Here is a 17,709-nt window from a genome sequence, read left to right on the forward strand (position 1 = left end):
GTTCCTGATGCTCATCATTTTATTTTTCAGATTGGATTCAAAATGGCTGACTGGCAGCCATTTTGTTTTAATGATTGGGCTTCTAGAGCCATATCTCTTAAATGCTTTGACTGATTATATTCAAATTTTATATATTCATTATACATCATGTTATATATATATACAAGTATTCAAAATGACTGATTTTGAATGCTGTTCCAGAGCAATATCTCTCAATATGGACAAGTACTTGTTTGACGATCAGATACAAATGTCAATCATTTTAATGTTAAAAAATCATATTCCTGACATGGTTATATTCCAGCTATATTACTATAAACAAAACTATATATCTTAAATTTGATAACTAACAGGGACTGTGTCATGCATGGCTTGTTCTATAGGGAATGCTACCCTAAGGTGTTCTTTGTGAACAGGGTATATTCCCTAATAGTTTCCGATCGGGGCTGTAATCTGTAGTTAAGCCTAACAAGTAATAAATGGAATTTATTATTTGCAAGGACTTTCTGGTAGGTGATGTAGTAAACAAATCACAGTAGTAGTTGGTGGAAATGACAATCTATCTCTCATTACCATTTGCATTCATGCAAACATCGCGTACATCGTGGGATGTCACTGGCCAGGTTAGGATGGAAGTGGATGTTTATTTGATTTGAAACTATGAAGGAATTTGTAGTGCAGTTCCCCATTATCACACTACCACCAAGAAAATCTATAGTCAATAAGAAACTATGCTGAGATAATACTAGCATCATATCTAGGCATAGTTGATGTCATTTTCAATCAACCAATCAAATTTAAAGTCAATAAGCTGACCGTGATGAGATAATACTAGCATGTAACGTAAAACTCAAGATTAAAAATGAGACACCTACACATATTAAAATAATACTCCTGGGTTTATATTCAAAAATGTGATCACTGAAATGTAAAAATTCAGAATATTCAATGTGAATTATTTACGTTCAATACATTTCCACTGGAAAAGCCACATGGCATCTTTCTACATATTATTCAACAAAAGTTTCACAATCAATGACAATAATTGGAAATGAATTCTGGACATATATTCCCCTATGTATGAATACAAAATGGTGAGGTGAGAACAGTAGCACACAAAACAAAAGGGAGACGCGTGCATGCAGTCACAATATTCGCAGGTCAAAGACCACAATTTACAATAATTAACACTGCAGTCACTTGCAAAGATATTCCAACTTGAACAGGTCCCTTCTGTGTTCGTGTTCATATTCATATACTTTGGTAGTTGTCATATTTTACCAATACACTAAGTCAAACTTCAAAATCACTTATGTATAGACCACTTCTTCCAAGTAACCAACTTTGGCTGTCCCAGGATATCTAACATGTGAAATGACTTTTACATAAAGTTCACCTATGTAATGACCATATTTTTTATCACTGGTTTGGTCAAATGGCCCAAAGGTTGAAATGATGGAAGATGATCGACTGTTTTGCATTGATCTTCACACTTTAAATATAGAATAATTTAAGAATATTTTAGTTAAAATCTGCTTCTTGGCAGGCTACATACAAAATGCCCATTTTTCCTCAAGTCTGTTTTGTGTCTTTAAGACCATGATGGGGATCTAGTCAAGTTTCAGAGATTTTATTTAATAACATTTTTATGGGAATAACAAATACAGTCATGTGTTTATTTATATAAATGTCTGTTTGTCTTATTGTTAATAATAACTTCCAATAAATACACATGTAGATTTGTACAATACATGTCTAATAGACAAATTGGGTTTAATATGTCAAACAAAAATCTTGTTCAGGTCTAAGAGTGTTTTGTAAGATGATATCTGAATAAACCTCCATCAGTAGGGAGAGTCTATCAGTGGTAAATCAAACACAACATGACAGGTAAGTACTATACATCAATTGAATCAAGGTGTGTCAGGGAAATTTGTAATTCTCTGTCCAACCATGATAAAGCCCAACCTGTGAATAACAATAAATGAACATGCTTTGTTATTTCCAATAGCCTGCTGCCAACATGTGATCAATGGCAGATCCTTCATGGCATGCCAATTAGTTACCTAGAAGGCAATATATAATCCTTTAGATTCAGCACCACCAAGAAAATGTTTTGATACAGTCTTGAGCTTGAGTCTAGCTGAATATAATGGGTCATAGTAGACAAATTCAACAAGGAAAAAGACAGCATAAAAACTAGAATTGGATCCAGTGTCCTGTTTTGTCCGAATTCTTTGGCAATGGAATTGAGCCGGAAGAGACTGAAGTAGAAATGTCATCATCACACTCTGAAAGGAACCCTGCCGATATATTACCTTTAGGTAGAGATGTGCATCACCAATGAGGCCTTAACAATTCCAACACAAGATTGTAGGGAAAACTGGCGTAAAATGGTTAACAGGTTGCATGTTGTTGAAGTTTTGTTGCAAGACTTCTAATTTATTAATTTTCTTCATGTCAGAACCAGTACTTGATGGGATAACAATTGTATAATAGTCTAGAATATTCCAATTTAGTAATCAAACTCAAGAGGTAGTATTAACAAGAGGGTGCAGGCATCATCCACTCTGCAAATGAATGTCTTTCTAAAGGATTCTAACCATTGTGATTTACATTGGTGAAAAAATAAATTCAACACATCAGATTCAACAGGGGGTCCCACTTGAATAACAAACCATATAAAGATAAACAAGATTTATACGGCATTACGGTCTAAGTCCATGTAGCCACCTTGTCTTTTCCTGTCATATATAATGTCTAGACAGGATACATTCCTGGCAAATAAACCCAATTTGTCTACAAGACATATTTAATTGTACAAATTTATGGTAGTATCTAGTAGGAATGAACCATAGGTTTGACTGTGCGCATTTATTGTCTCAAAATAATAAATTTCCGGAGTCACTATGTCTGAGATTTTCCTATAAGTAAAACTGTGACATCCAAACACTGTGGTATTTTGCAAACACCATCAGCATTTGGATTATGTAACTATGCAGTGTTAAACAAAAGGACTTGTCGACAGTCTAGGAAGATTTGTGCAGCTGACATACAAGTTTTTTTCGTCTGTTTTCAAATTAAAGGAAGAAGGAAACTCTAAAAGCTGTAACTAAATTTGAAGTCAATATTACTTTCACCAAGTGACTATGTAAAATACTTATCACCCTTAGCATATCAACCAGTACTCTGTGAGACCAATCTTGATAAAGTAATTTGATTGAAGCAAAGTTATAAACCAGTACTTAGTGTGGAGTTAAAACAACACAAGACCTAAAAATACAAAACGATATAAAACAGCCAGCACAGTATAAAAGAACTAAAAATATAACATCTATTTGTATCTTCACATACTCTGTGATAATAAACTAAAGAAGAAAATGTTTCTTAAATTCTTAACATTTTCAATGTTCGTCGTACAATCGAGTGTACATCATCCTGTTCACACAACTTTATAGAGCTTTGTTATGTGATGTAAGCATGCCCATCTCCTGAAACTTCAGAGTGGACTTCCAACATGGCTGCTGTAACCTGGCAACCATGGTCATGTCAATACAACAATATTCCACAGGAAAAGACATTGTTCCTTAATAGGTTCTTTACGTAGGGCAGGTTCAGGAGCATTACATGTGCGAAAACATGTCACAAATCCAAACATAATAAAGCACTGAAAAGTCCAAATTGCATCACTTTCCCAAATAAATAGTAATTATTAATCCAGTTCACTCATATAGTCAAATCATCTTGCTTTATCCTTCAGAAGTCAAATCTTTGAACACAACAAATATTCACAGTGTTCTCAATCACACATTAGGCATTCTTCCGACCAACTGCTGGATTCTTTTCAACCTAGGTGGTCGATACCTCCTCCTTGGTTTCGTTTTAGTTTTATGCACCTGTAGTGCAAAAAATATAAGAACTACAGCCATTCCAAGGAATGCAATAACTGGCAAAGTGTGTGTATTGTCTTGCTGTTGTGTTATTATTCCACCAGGTCCAACCTCCCAGCCTGGTTTTTCCTGGATAGCATGGGGAATGACTTGTGGTTCTCTTCGACCGACTACAGGCATAACGGGTTCTGCTATTGACAACAACTTCTGATGTTTGTAAAGGTTGCTGGTAAAGAGAGAAGAGGCTGAATGTGAGTGAGGATGACCTAAAGAATGAAAGGTAATACTAACAGCCTTCCACTTTGTATATGCAGAAAACAATTATTGTGAACTCCATTAAAATTTATAAATCAGTTGATTTGGCAACAAAACCTGAAATATAACTCAGCTATGCAACAAGGTTGGGGTGTCTAATCACCAAATAAAACAATTTTTATTATTGTTGTTGTTACTGAAGGCCTATGTAGCTTAGGAGTAAAAGTACTGTATTTTAGGATACATTTCATTTCAGCATTTTGTATGATAAGATTTCTCATGAACTGTACAAAATCCTAAACGCTTATGAAGCAGGACAGCAACTACAATGTAAAGCAGTGATTTAGTTTACATACTACTGTAAAATACTTTATTTTCGCTTGGAATAAATTTTCAATATTTTCGCTGCAGGAATGATTCAGTGAAAATAAAATCCAGCGAATATACCCTTTTTCCTATATTTTACATTCAACTTAAGTCAAAAATCAGTGAAAATAAATTCCATACAAAACACAAAAAAGCCCTTTCCGCGAAAATTAATTCCAGCTAAAATAAAGTATTCTATAGTAGTTAACATTGGTTATACATTGAATTCCCTGATTACAGCCATGCTGAAAACAAACAACATAGATGCATCTAATATGATCAAACCACTGTGTGAATATTTATTAAATCACTTACGTTGGAGCTGAAATATTGAGGGGTTCTCCTTTAGCCCAAGCTAAATGTGGACATGCTGGAAGTGGTCTTGCTTGTGGTGTACCAAGACCATGAGTTTCCAGTATTTTGGAGTAGCGGTACAAATGGTTGCCTAAAATACAAAGACAACAATAATAAATGTTAGGTCACGTTTGAGCACATAAAAATCTGATTATGAATTTAAAATTTGTATACAATTAGTCAACAACAATTTCACTGATAGTTGCTGACCACAAACTGATTTTTATTGAAAAGGTCTGAATGTTTTATGTAATATGGACTCTTATGAATTCAGAGATATTATTTTGTTTTACCTTCCATCCTCTCCGGTAGTTCAACATCTGTATACAATAATTGAATTAGTCAACAACAATTTCACTGATAGTTGCTGATCACAAACTGATTTTTATTGAAAAGGTCTGAATGTTTTATGTAATATGGACTCTTATGAATTCAGAGATATTATTTTGTTTTACCTTCCATCCTCTCCGGTAGTTCAACATCTGTATACAATAATTGAATTAGTCAACAACAATTTCACTGATAGTTGCTGACCATGAACTGATTTTTATTGAAAAGGTCTGAATGTTTTATGCAATATGGACTCTTATGAATTCAGAGATATTATTTTATTTTACCTTCCATCCTCTCCGGTAGTTCAACATCTGTAGGTAATGGTATACTGAATTGTTCTGTGAACATGGGGGCCATGTTGCCATAGGCAGTGTACTGTAGCAATGCCTCCAGGAACCAGAAACAGTCTAAAAAGAACAATTTAAACATAGTAATAGCAAATTGTTAGAGACTTCTTGGTCTTTAAGGTAGCGAGAAGGTTTTGTGACGTTTTTAAATAAAACATTCTCTGTCTGTTGTCTCGTTCAGAACAGTAATTTAGGTTATATATATCAAAAGACTAAGTATAGAGGTGCAAGTTCGCACAAACTGGACAGACATTGTTTACATAATTATCACGTGACATCAAAAATGGCGAACCTTGTAAAAATGACTAAGTACGCGATTGCGAGAGCACACTGCGGAATTTCCTGGTGAAATTTAAGTTATGCATTGTCCGTAATCAAGTCCATTGAAATGCGTCTCCGATAATCAAAAGACCTATTATTCCGATTTCTATGCAGGTTTGTTTTTTTGTCCCCAAATTATTTCATACTTGGCACCTTTAACAGACTATTATTCTGTGACAAAGCATTTTCTTTAAAAACCCAGACATATTTCGCACCAGCATTATCTTTTGAACGATAACTGCGAGTATGAATGTCCTAGTCCGAACGCACTTGATTTGGCGGCGGTCCCAATGAGTCGTTCTCGATCAAAACTTCAACTCGAGAAAAACGCGAAAAACAGTTTTGGTTAATAAAACACTGTAGATTTGCTGCATTATTATAAATATACACTAAAAATGGCCAAACATATTAACCACTGATATCATAGAACTCATAAAGAGTGTCAGATAATGAATAATTTCAAGCTCGAGCGTGAAAAATGAAGAAAACTGCTGGCATTTGAGTCCGTACTCCAGGAACATTCGGGTTTTCCATTGTTATGCAAACGAACAACGAGGGATAATCCTCTGACAAACATTACTGTCCCACTGTACACGCTGACAGTTTACAAACAAGCTAATCCTTCAAGTGTCTCAGATAAGACATCTAATAAAACGGTTTTCATGGTGAAACAAAATGGCCGATGTTTGAAAAAAAATTGCTGTGTCAGAGTGCGACACTGAGTGGCAGATTTTTCTTTGCCACGTCTGTCAGCACTTTCTTTCTTTTCTTCGCCATTGCGTTAGAAAAAAAATGTATTAGTAAAATAGAATATTGACTTGGCAAATAAAACGATTTAAAAGAAAGTTGTGCAAAGTTACAGTACTCCTTTCGCACAACCTCCCGCCCGCTTTCGCTTTCCAATCACCTTTTTCTCTCGCTTTTGCAACCGCTTGTTGAATTCGACCGGACAATTTCCGCTTTATTTTCGACCGCGCAAACCCCGAAATATCACCGCCCACCTGCTCGCTCGCGCGCATTTAAAATTCGGACTAACAGAATAATTTCCGAGGTTCACATTGTCTTATAATTGTCTTTCTGGTTTTTATAGATGTTGAACAGCTGACAAAAGTTCAAATACTTTTTGTTTTAACTATATATAATTATATGCACGCAACCTGACCCTTTGACCTCGATTTGGCTTGGACTGAATATTTTATTTTAAACAATATTCTGACGTGAAATACAAAATGTATTTCAACACAAGTACGACAGGGTTGTCTGGGGTTTCTTTCCTGATTGTTGAGTCTTCGCAATGTGTTTTGTATAATTATTGTTGTTTTCCCCCGATGCTGAAGGACCGTAAAGCTAAATGGCAGTTACATGCATGGGCTGAGTGAAAGAAAATATTTCTAAGCCTAAAATAAAACCTAATATTACACCTCTTTGTGTATTTGTTAATTTTACATATGTTTGTCATGACAGTATGTTTGTAAATATCTAGAAAAATCTCGTCTTTCGTTGATAATTTCGATTGTTTGTTTGGAATGTCGATCCCCGTTGGTTTCTCCATACTGAGTTTAGGAAGGGCGTCGATCAACACCGTGACAATCAGCCGAGAGAAGACAAACATTGACCGTAATTCATGGAGACCATGTCCGTAATTTGCTGCAGTTTAGCAGCTCTTATTGGCCGCTTAAGCTATTTTGATATTACGTTGCGGCCATAGAGCTGCAGATCGCGTCCATTGAGAACCGCACAGTTCGCCGCCCCGGGATCCCGGGGCGCACGCTATTTTTGATGTTATCGAACGATTTCAATGAAATTTAAAACGAATAAAAGTTATCCTTGCAAACACAAACATCTTAGGTATCTACTGACCGAAAATGAAGGAATATTTCTTCTTGAAAAGTATATATTTCTGTGTATAATTAGACCGAACGTAATTTAATCGATTGAACGACGGATTTCAAGATAACCTCTGTCATGTGACCTGATCACATGACAATGACGAAACATGCGCAGTTGACATTTTAACTGAAAATTGAGAATGGCAGGTTCTTGCATTCATTGTGGAGATGAGTTCCAGAAGAAAGTTAAAGGGTATCGCAGGCAATCCATTGCATCTAGACTTAAAACCTCGGAAACTGTTGACAATGCATTAGTGAATGTTCTAAAGCTGAAACCCATTACCCCGTTGGCTTGTTGTCTCTTTCCGCATAATATTGAGGAGCATTGGTGGTAAAATATACATCATACTTTTGCCATACCCTGTTGGTAATATGGCCAATGTGTGTATATTATTTAAAATACAAGTAGTACCTTCTACTTGTTGAGCTTTTAGGTCAAATTTAAAAATATCTTTCAGATTCTGGTCAAAAGACTCAACAATTTTGTCCTATGTGAATTCCATGCTGTCTGCTGTCTGCTCCAGTCACTTGTAACACTCTTTGGCAAGTTACAAGATTATTTTTAGATTTTTCACAATATATAAATAAAACTGCTTGAAAAAAATATTTTTAATAATACATGTACTTTATTTGATTTTTTCAAAAAAAGATGAGTCACTTAATGGTGAAATGAAATTAAAATTATAAAAAGCCGTCTGCCGATGTTTCGTCACATGAAGCGCTGTCCCAGACAGGCGCCGATGGCCGTCTGCTGTAGTCACGTGATTACACTCGTCACTAAAAGAGCCAAGTCACGTGATAGAGGTCGGCTTCAAAATGGCGGCGTTCAGTCGGAGGTTTCACTTCGGCACAGTTTTAACGTAAAATAGTCTCATTTACACGGGCAAATTTGCTTAAAGCTTGCTGTAATCAGTAACAGATATATTTGTGAGAACATATTTGTCTATTTTTTCCTGCAAGTCGAGGTAATTTTATTACAATCACAATTTTAATGATACATAACTGGCATATTTAAAAATCTGTGCATTTCTTTAGGGAAGGGAACTGCAGCTCTCTGGTCGCCCCGCAACGTTTACCACGACCAAGAGAGCTGCATAAACTGCAGCAAGTCCGTAATTTGTGGGCTGAAACCCCAAATAATTAATCAAGTATTATTATTTTAATATATATTTTATTTTACATCGCAAAACTAAACCATGCCCAAAACAGAGCTAGAGTTGTTCGCGGTGAAACAACCGCATTGAAGACGATGCAACTTCAGCTAGCCATTTCTTACCTTGAAATAAAAAAAATAAAAATTCGAAGAGCATCGGGGAAAATATTAATAATCATCCTTATCAATCGCTTGCTTTATTTTATTCGAATCCATGAAATTCACAATTTTTTTTACATTTGTTGGCAACTTCTGCGCTAAAAATGATTGAAAATGTGGGTGTGGTTATTTTGCAAAGTCCTGTTGATAATACGGACAAATATGGTTCTGTGACCCAGTTCGTGCTCCGATCAGGTGACTCTCAGCCAATCAATGATGTTGTAACAAAACATATTTGACGCTAATTGAAGGGTCGTCGTACAATCCAATCACCGGCGTCGATTCACATAGTTGTTTGTGCTGTGACAGGCTTCAAAATTATTCGCTGAAAAACATATATTTTGACAAACTGATGGAATTTGACCTTAGTTCAAAAAGAAAATACTAGGCTAAGATACATTAGAGCTCACGCGAATCAGTTTTCTCTGCAAGTTGTGAAATAAAGTAAACCAGAGTAGCATCGATGATTTTCAGCCCTGAAGGACTTTGAATTGTTCATCGACTGGCCACCAAATAGTTATGGCTATAACTAAATTTGACACGTTTTTCATTTAAGCCCAATAAATTATTCATACATGTCAAGCTCTGTTCGATTTTTTCAGGGCATGTGGCCGTTTTTAGTCGAAAATATTTTGTGTGGGAACACTTTTGCGGTACGTATACGGTATAGACCGAGCTCATTCAATGATCGTGACTTAATTTTAAAAATTGAATGTCAAATTTTACCAGACGTGGACCGATGTGGATTCGATATCGTTATTTTTGGAATTAATCACTAACATTTCCTCGTTTCTCTGCTCTGTCAAAAGGAGTTACCTAGGCTTTTTTTACGTAACTGTCTCATTAAAATAAAAATAAAAATATTACATCTAGAACAAGCACCCAAAACACGTAACAAGAAGTCCCAGTTCAGTTGCTTTCACGATACAAGTGTAATACAGCTATTAGATTTGAAGTGTCGTTCAGAATGTAATAATAGTTAATACTAGTTGTATGTTCACACTTTACTATCAAAACCACCATTTCGACCACCCATGTGCCAGTTTTCAGTGTTTGGGCGAGCGGTCAATGTTTTCAATGAGCGAGCGAGCGAAAAAAAAAACGCGATTAAAATGCGGTCGGTTTCCGGTCGGACAAGACCGCGTGGTCGGAAATTAAGCGATAAGCGGTCGATGTAAAAGCGGAAGGTTGGGCGAAATGAGTACTGTATGACCATGTTTCTCCGACGAAGTCTCGACTGACAATAATGGTGACAATGGACGTTAGATAAACACGCATTGTTTGCAACTGGAAGCTTATCACCCGTTATATCAGAATCGTCAACAACAGAGTATACAGATAAGATGTTATCATTTAATTCCTTCCAAAGATAAACACTATGCAAATATCCACGAAACGGCAGTTGTAGTCTTTTCTGCTAGTGTTTTAAAACACTAATTTGAGCAACGTTATTTCGTAATTTCGATCTTTTGTAAACCTGGGGTGATGTATCAAGGTCTAAAGTAACCGTTTTATCAATTTTTGAAAAATCAAGAAAAAAGTGAAAATTTCCCTTCTCGCTACCTTAAGAGTATTCAGAGAACCCTGGGAAGCAGAACAAACTATCAAGTCTGATATCATCACCAGTATATTCTTATTATTCTTCAGCCATCTTTTTTTTTACTGAAGATGCATTTCATTAGCATGTTTCAGTTATAATTTATTTAGATCCTAACTTAATTGAAACACTGATAAAGCTTTATATTAATAGATCTGATTCAAAACCCACCAAAATATGCTGTGAGATCATCAAGACAACAGTTTACAGTTAGTTTACTGGTAGGTTAAACAGATTTATCTTTGTGTTTCATTAGACCTACAACTTGTTATTCTATAAATATTTCAAATTTGAAACTTTGATTGTACTTTTTTTTAACTTTATGATTTTTATTTGCACTTTATGGACAGTGACCCAAAATATGATATTTATATATATAAACAAAGCAATAGATAAGATTAAATAGTAGTAAGTACTGGCTTTTGTTTTCATAATTATAAATGGGAACCAGACTTTCAAGCAAAACAGAAAAATGGTATTTGCTGTTATTTCCTGCAAGTTACAGAATTGGCAGATTTGCAGTCAGTTTCAATACAAAATGCCACATAAACAGAACTGTAGATAAGCAACACTAAAGCTTCTAGTCACAGAGTATTGTTTGCACTAATAGAATAAAAAGTCTGGACAGATTAAATGATGTGCAAACAGTAGAAGGAGTTTCAGAGGAAGTGAAACAACAAGTATTGACAATGCACAGTCCATATGTTTTATCGGTAGTTTTATTAGTGTTCATTACATGTGCTACAAGTCAACCTATGATATCACTATTATGAGTATAGTACTTGTAAACAAACTTTGAAATGAATCAGGTGATATATTAGTGATGACTTGGTATGAACAAAAACAGTTGGCCATTTTTGTTTGAATCTCACCAGTAACCAAATATGCATGATCATGATTCTTCAAGAAACAGTTGCCAACACTTTTATAAACTGTTTAGACAAAACGGCCGTAAAATGTGTAAGTAATTACATTTAGCAAATTTGTGGGCCAAAATGGCCACCAGTCAGCCATTTATCATCAAATCGTAACAAAAACCTAGGTACAATATGTAAGTTATCATATATGGTCATTGTGTTAAATTTGAATGTGATCAGTCAAAGCATGCTCGAAAAATGACTCCAGACAAAAAACAATTTAATACGGTACTGCCTGATTTTAGACTTCATCCAAAACGTCTAAAAATTTCTATCACAAATTAAACGGATTACGCTGATACGCTGAGAGATATCATGTATATGACACCAGCTATCCCATGTATCAGCAACCTTGAAGACAAAAACAAAACTTTTAACACTCAAAGTGGGATGATCGCTCGAAACCCTGCGATATGCCCTTCCCGAAAAAATGGTGGGAACCTTACGCAAAATCCGCAACAGCAAAAAATATTGTTTTAAAGTTGCTCATTATATATTTCAAATATATATTAAGACATTCAGTTACTTGTAAGTCTCCTAAATTTAAGTTGATTCTTTAAAATCTTACACAGCTGCAAAGGTCAAAATATCCTGAACGTTTTAAAAATGGCCGGATCTGTTTTATGAAGAAATACACAATTTCTGAAATGTGCCGAATATTCAATGTTCGGTAAACTTTGACGTGTCTATGTCAATACAAGTGAGTGTGGCACACATAGCATTTAGAATTAAGCCGATTAACACCTTAAACAATAGGCGTTGCCAGTCTGTTAATTAGTTGTCTGAGGTGAAATACAGGACACACTCTATCTGAATGAGGGTGTCCTCTAATACATGCTCACTGGTGTACTATGACCTAATTATTAAAAGCCATTTTAATGAATCAGTTCACACAGCATTGGTAACGGCCACCAGTTGACCATCCTGAGTCAAGTTTACAAATCATAGTGACATGCAACAACTACTCATAGTGATTGAACCAAAACCAAAATGGAAGTTTCTGGTACATTCTACCTTGGGAATATAAATCCAATTCTGTTTTTCACTGGCAATGAGTAATGAATACGCAACAAATTTCGCATTTAGCAGTTATTTAATTGGAAACTTCAGGCTTGTTAGCAGAAATTTAAGGACATTTTATTAACAAATAAACATAGCTGTGTTTGTCTAACATACATCAAACCTATAAATAAATCTGGGGGCTAATACCTATATATAACCTATATATTTTTGGAACATGAATGTGTATTTTCGTAAATAGCAACATGAATTTATTGAAAGCATATTAAACATAATATATATATATACATACATAGAGAAAATACATTTTAGTTTACAGGAATAGACTACCAGCATTTCTACATTGCTTCATGATGAACTAAGTCGCCACTGAAACTTACCTTTTTGCAAATGACTACTATCAAGGCAGTTGGAATCCCCGTAGAGAACCATTCTACCACTGGTATCGGCCACTTGATGTAGTCCTAAAATAGGAACATCTTCTGCAGTCACAGTTTCACCTTTCAGTACTTCATGCCCTTGATCTTTCAATGTTTGCCTCACAAGAACTCCTTCTGCTGGGAATTTGGCTATACTGCCCCCAGAGGCATAATACACTAATAAAAAATATTAATAGAAATCACATGCTAAATAGTCATCACGACAAATATAAGGGAACAGCAGTAGAGTGTAATATAATTTATGGAATCATTCACTAGGAGATGAAAAACAATATTTCGCAGCCAAATTATGTGGTTGAAATCCATTTTTCATTATTGGAAAATTACAGTATAATATAAGAGTGCCTAAATAGCCACAAACCATGAGTAATACTTGACACATAATAGTATGTGATTATCAGAACAGACTTCTATAACAGTGAATACAACTGTAACAAGATGTTTGAGTTCAATGTTCGAGAGGACATAGACATTCTTCAAAAAGAATGCGAGAAAGCATCAACTCAAATGACCAGAAGTAACATGGAATTGAGTAATGTCAGGTGACAGTTCTGATTCAAACGTTGTGATAATTCATTCAGGGATATAGATTAAAATCAAGATAAGATAAGCTGGGCGTGAACTTACTTTCATGACCGCCTAAAGTGAAATCGCCTTCATAGACCTGATTACTAAATGCCATACTAAATGGAGACAGCAAGTCATTCAAAGCTGGAACATTAGCACCACCAGTATCAGGCATCCACCATTGCCTACAAATCAAACAAAGACAAAATTTGTACCTTCGCCGTAACCAAACTCCCAATCTGATTTTATCAGGCGAAGACCATTTCTAATTAATCGGAGCTCCAAGCCTCGATTTTGGGTCCCTTGCAACAATACGATCCATAAAATTTGCTGATGTAACATTCCATCAATGCGAAAGCAAGGCTTCAACACAAATAGTCAGCAATGGCCATCGTGCAATAAAAATGCATTGTATTAAAATACTGAATTTATGAGCGTTTTCTTCTATATTTAATACTAAATGTTTGCTTTGCCTTTTTTTTAGAAAATAGCATGAATTACTAGTAGGTTATCTTACAACTGAAGAATATATCTAAATATTTATTTTAACACATTTAGATATCACTGATATCACTAAAACCCAGGTAATAATTACACTCTGTACAAAAAAACAATTTATACAACTTGATATGCATTTGATGCGTAACAATGAACTTCCTGAACAGCATATGGAAAATATTATTGAATACATCCCATGACAAATAATGAATGTTTGCTATTAATAAAATAATTCAACTTAATACATATCAAGAACAGATTGTGTGGATCAATCAACTCATGCATGGTAATAAAGCAATAAAGCATTTCAGCAAAAAATCTAATAAATCATCTTAAAGTTTACAAAACCTATTTATGGTATCCATTCAAATTTAGCTGGTTAATAATTTTAATAACATTTTGCAAACAACATCTATAAATTATGCATATGAGACTTGCACAAATCAAGTTGAGCAGAGACGTACAATATTGACAGCAAAGATGACAATTTCTCCCTCTATTTTGCATCTATGTATACAGGCGAAGTAAAAAGTTGTGTTTTGGCTCTTACAGTTTATGCATTCGTAAAATATAAAATATTAACCACTGGGGAGTTTTGTAGCTGTATATTAAATAAAGATGAAGTGGGAGATTCGTAATAGTACACATTTGGCAGTCATATTGAATCAAATTACAAACATAATGTACAAGTTGATGTATCTATTGGTATACTGTCTTTGTACAAAATTTAAACAGAAATGTTCATTGCATTCATGGGAAAGTAGGCATGGGTATCAAGAAAAACAAAATGGCCACCAGTCAGCCATACTAGTTTGAATCACAGAAAAAATATGACATGCAACTATAACCCAATATGTATGATCATCATACCAACTTTGATCCAAATTGGCCTAGTCATCTCTGAGAAACAGCTCTGGACATGTAAAAATGACATTTATAGTGCTTTTACATAAAAATTGGCTGTCAGCCAGCTATATTGAATTGAATCACAAAAATAATGTTGGTGCAGATGTATCTCTTGGCATACTACTTTCGTACAAAATTTAAACAGAAATGTTTATTGCATGTAAGAGAAAGTAGCATGGGTATTATGAAAAACAAAATGGCGGCCATATTTGTTTGCATCATGGAAAAAGTATGACGTGCACCTAGAACACAATATGATCAACATATCAACTTTGATCTAAATTGGCCTAGTCATCTCTGAAAAACAGTTCCGGACATGTAAAAAATGACGATTTAATGCTTTTACAGGAAATTTTGGTGTCGGTCAGCCATATTGAATGGAATCACAAAAATAATGTTGGTATACTATCTTTGTACAAAATTTAAAGAAAAATGTTCATTGCATTCAAGAGAATGGGCACCTTGACGTGCATATGTAAGACATATGTATTGTCTTCATGTAAAGTTTGAATGTAATCTGTCAAGGGGTGTCCGAGACATAGCCACGGACGTACGTACGTACGTATGGATTGAAGGATGGATGGAACGAACCCAAATTAATAGTTCCTGTTTTCGGACTTCATCCGAACGAGGAATAAAAATGATACATGGGTGACAGAGATATAGTAATATGGCCAAAAATAGCCATTATTCAGCCATCTTTGATCTGATTTTGAAACAAACTGTCATGGACATGTATCCTAACATGTATAAAGTATGTGCCAAATTTGAATGAAAACTGACAAAGCATGTCCAAGGTACCACTTATAAAAAAACAAACAAGATGCCTGCCAGTCGGCCATCTTTGATCCAATTGCGAAAGAAATTGTCATAGACATGTATCCTAACATGTATAATCTATGTACCGAGTTTGAATGAAAACTGACAATGTCCAAAATATTACATTTTCAAAAAACAATATGGCTGCCAGTCGGCCATTTTGAATTGTATCGCTAAACGACTGCATGTGCATATGTCCCACATAAGTACTAGGCACACGCAAAAACTGAACGGAATCGATCCAAAGGATTCTGAAATATGATTCTGGATGGACTGACGGACGGTTGGAGGACATGTACATGTATCCTAACATGTATAATCTATGTACCAAGTTTGAATGAAAACTGACAAAGCATGTCCGAAATACAACATTTTCAAAAAACAAGATGGCTGCCAGTCGGCCATTTTTAATTGTATCGCTAAACCACTGCATGTGCATATGTCCCACATAAAGTACTAGGCAAATGCAAAAACTGAACGGAATCGGTCTAAAGGATTCTGAAATATGACTCTGGACAGACGGTTGGAGGACATGTACATGTATCCTAACATGTATAATCTATGTACCAAGTTTGAATGAAAACTGACAAAGCATGTCCGAAATACAACATTTTCAAAAAACAAGATGGTGCCAGTTGGCCATTTTGAATTGTATCGCTAAACCACTGCATGTGCATATGTCCCAAATAAAGTACTAGGCACATGCAAAACTGAACGGAATCGGTCCAAAGGATTCTGAAATATGACTCTGAACTGACGGACGAACAGTTGGAAGACATGTACATGTATCCTAACATGTATAATCTATGTACCAAGTTTGAATGAAAACTGACAAAGCATGTCCGAAATACAACATTTTCAAAAAACAAGATGGCTGCCAGTCGGCCATTTTGAATCGAATCATTAAACCACTGCATGTGCATATGTCCAAAGTACTAGGCACATGCAAAGAATGAACAGAATCAGTCCAAAGGATTATGAAATATAAGTCCCTGTTTTCGTACTTCGTCCGAACGATCACTAATAATTTAGTGAAGCAGATCAGAAATATGAAGTACACCATCTAGAATATGCAGGTCAAGGATTTCAATACTATCAGTTGCCAGTACAAGAAAGGCAGCCAAGATGTGTTTTTACGATCCATTCATATTTCTCAGAAAATATAACTCACGAGATATGAATAATATATGATATACATTATATGCTCAGGGCTGAAAATATAATATATATACATATATATGTGCGTGTGTGCTGTAAATGTCAAGAGAAAGAATAATTCTGTGAAAATAAAATCCTGCGAATATATCTTTTTACCTATATTTCACATTAAACTTGTCAAAAAACAGTGTAAATAAACAGAACACCTAAGTCCTTTCAGCGAAAATTAACTTCAGCTAAAATAAAGTATTTTACAGTATATGAAAAAATCTTTATGACACAGTATTAAAGGCCAATACCATTTCTCAGAATAATGGGAAGAAGACTTGAGGGTTTTAAAACAGACAAAAGTAAGATATATTGTAAACAAGACATGAAATGTCACAGTCCTCGTTATTTGATTATAAAGTAGTACAAGGAACATCTGCAAACAGGTGAATGAATATGTACTCTATGTGGGTACAACTCATCATAAAGTGATTTCCCATAATCTAGTTTTGTACTGACAACTAAAAACTTCCACTGACCCATGTTCAGAATCTCAGAGTACACAAGTGCAACAAAACTATTTGTCATACATGTATACTTGCTCAAGAAACTGCATTCATAAATCTGAGTGAACCTTGATGTACATGACTTCTTTGTTAATCAGGTCTTAGTATATTACCAGGACCTGGGTTTGTTTCAACATCACCACTGGGCATCAGAATCATTCTCATG

The 17,709-nt window shown here is 35.0% G+C and overlaps 1 protein-coding gene across 1 annotated transcript in view; it reads right to left on the reverse strand.

Moving 5' to 3' along the window:
• Positions 1–542: 542 nt before the first annotated feature.
• Positions 543–17,709, reverse strand: part of LOC100375372 (membrane-bound transcription factor site-1 protease) — a 49,672-nt gene continuing 32,505 nt past the window's right edge. Inside the window, exons 19-23 of the mRNA XM_085500298.1 lie at positions 13,669–13,793; positions 12,982–13,197; positions 5,483–5,605; positions 4,827–4,956; positions 543–4,116 (exon numbers count right to left, since the gene is read on the reverse strand). Of these exons, the coding sequence (XP_085356424.1) occupies positions 3,804–4,116; positions 4,827–4,956; positions 5,483–5,605; positions 12,982–13,197; positions 13,669–13,793 (907 nt within the window). The 3' untranslated portion in view covers positions 543–3,803. The remainder of the gene's footprint in view (positions 4,117–4,826; positions 4,957–5,482; positions 5,606–12,981; positions 13,198–13,668; positions 13,794–17,709) is intronic.

This window comes from Saccoglossus kowalevskii, chromosome 6 (assembly GCF_978046115.1).
Source record: "Saccoglossus kowalevskii chromosome 6, keSacKowa6.1, whole genome shotgun sequence".
Classification (NCBI taxonomy): Eukaryota; Metazoa; Hemichordata; class Enteropneusta; family Harrimaniidae; genus Saccoglossus; species Saccoglossus kowalevskii.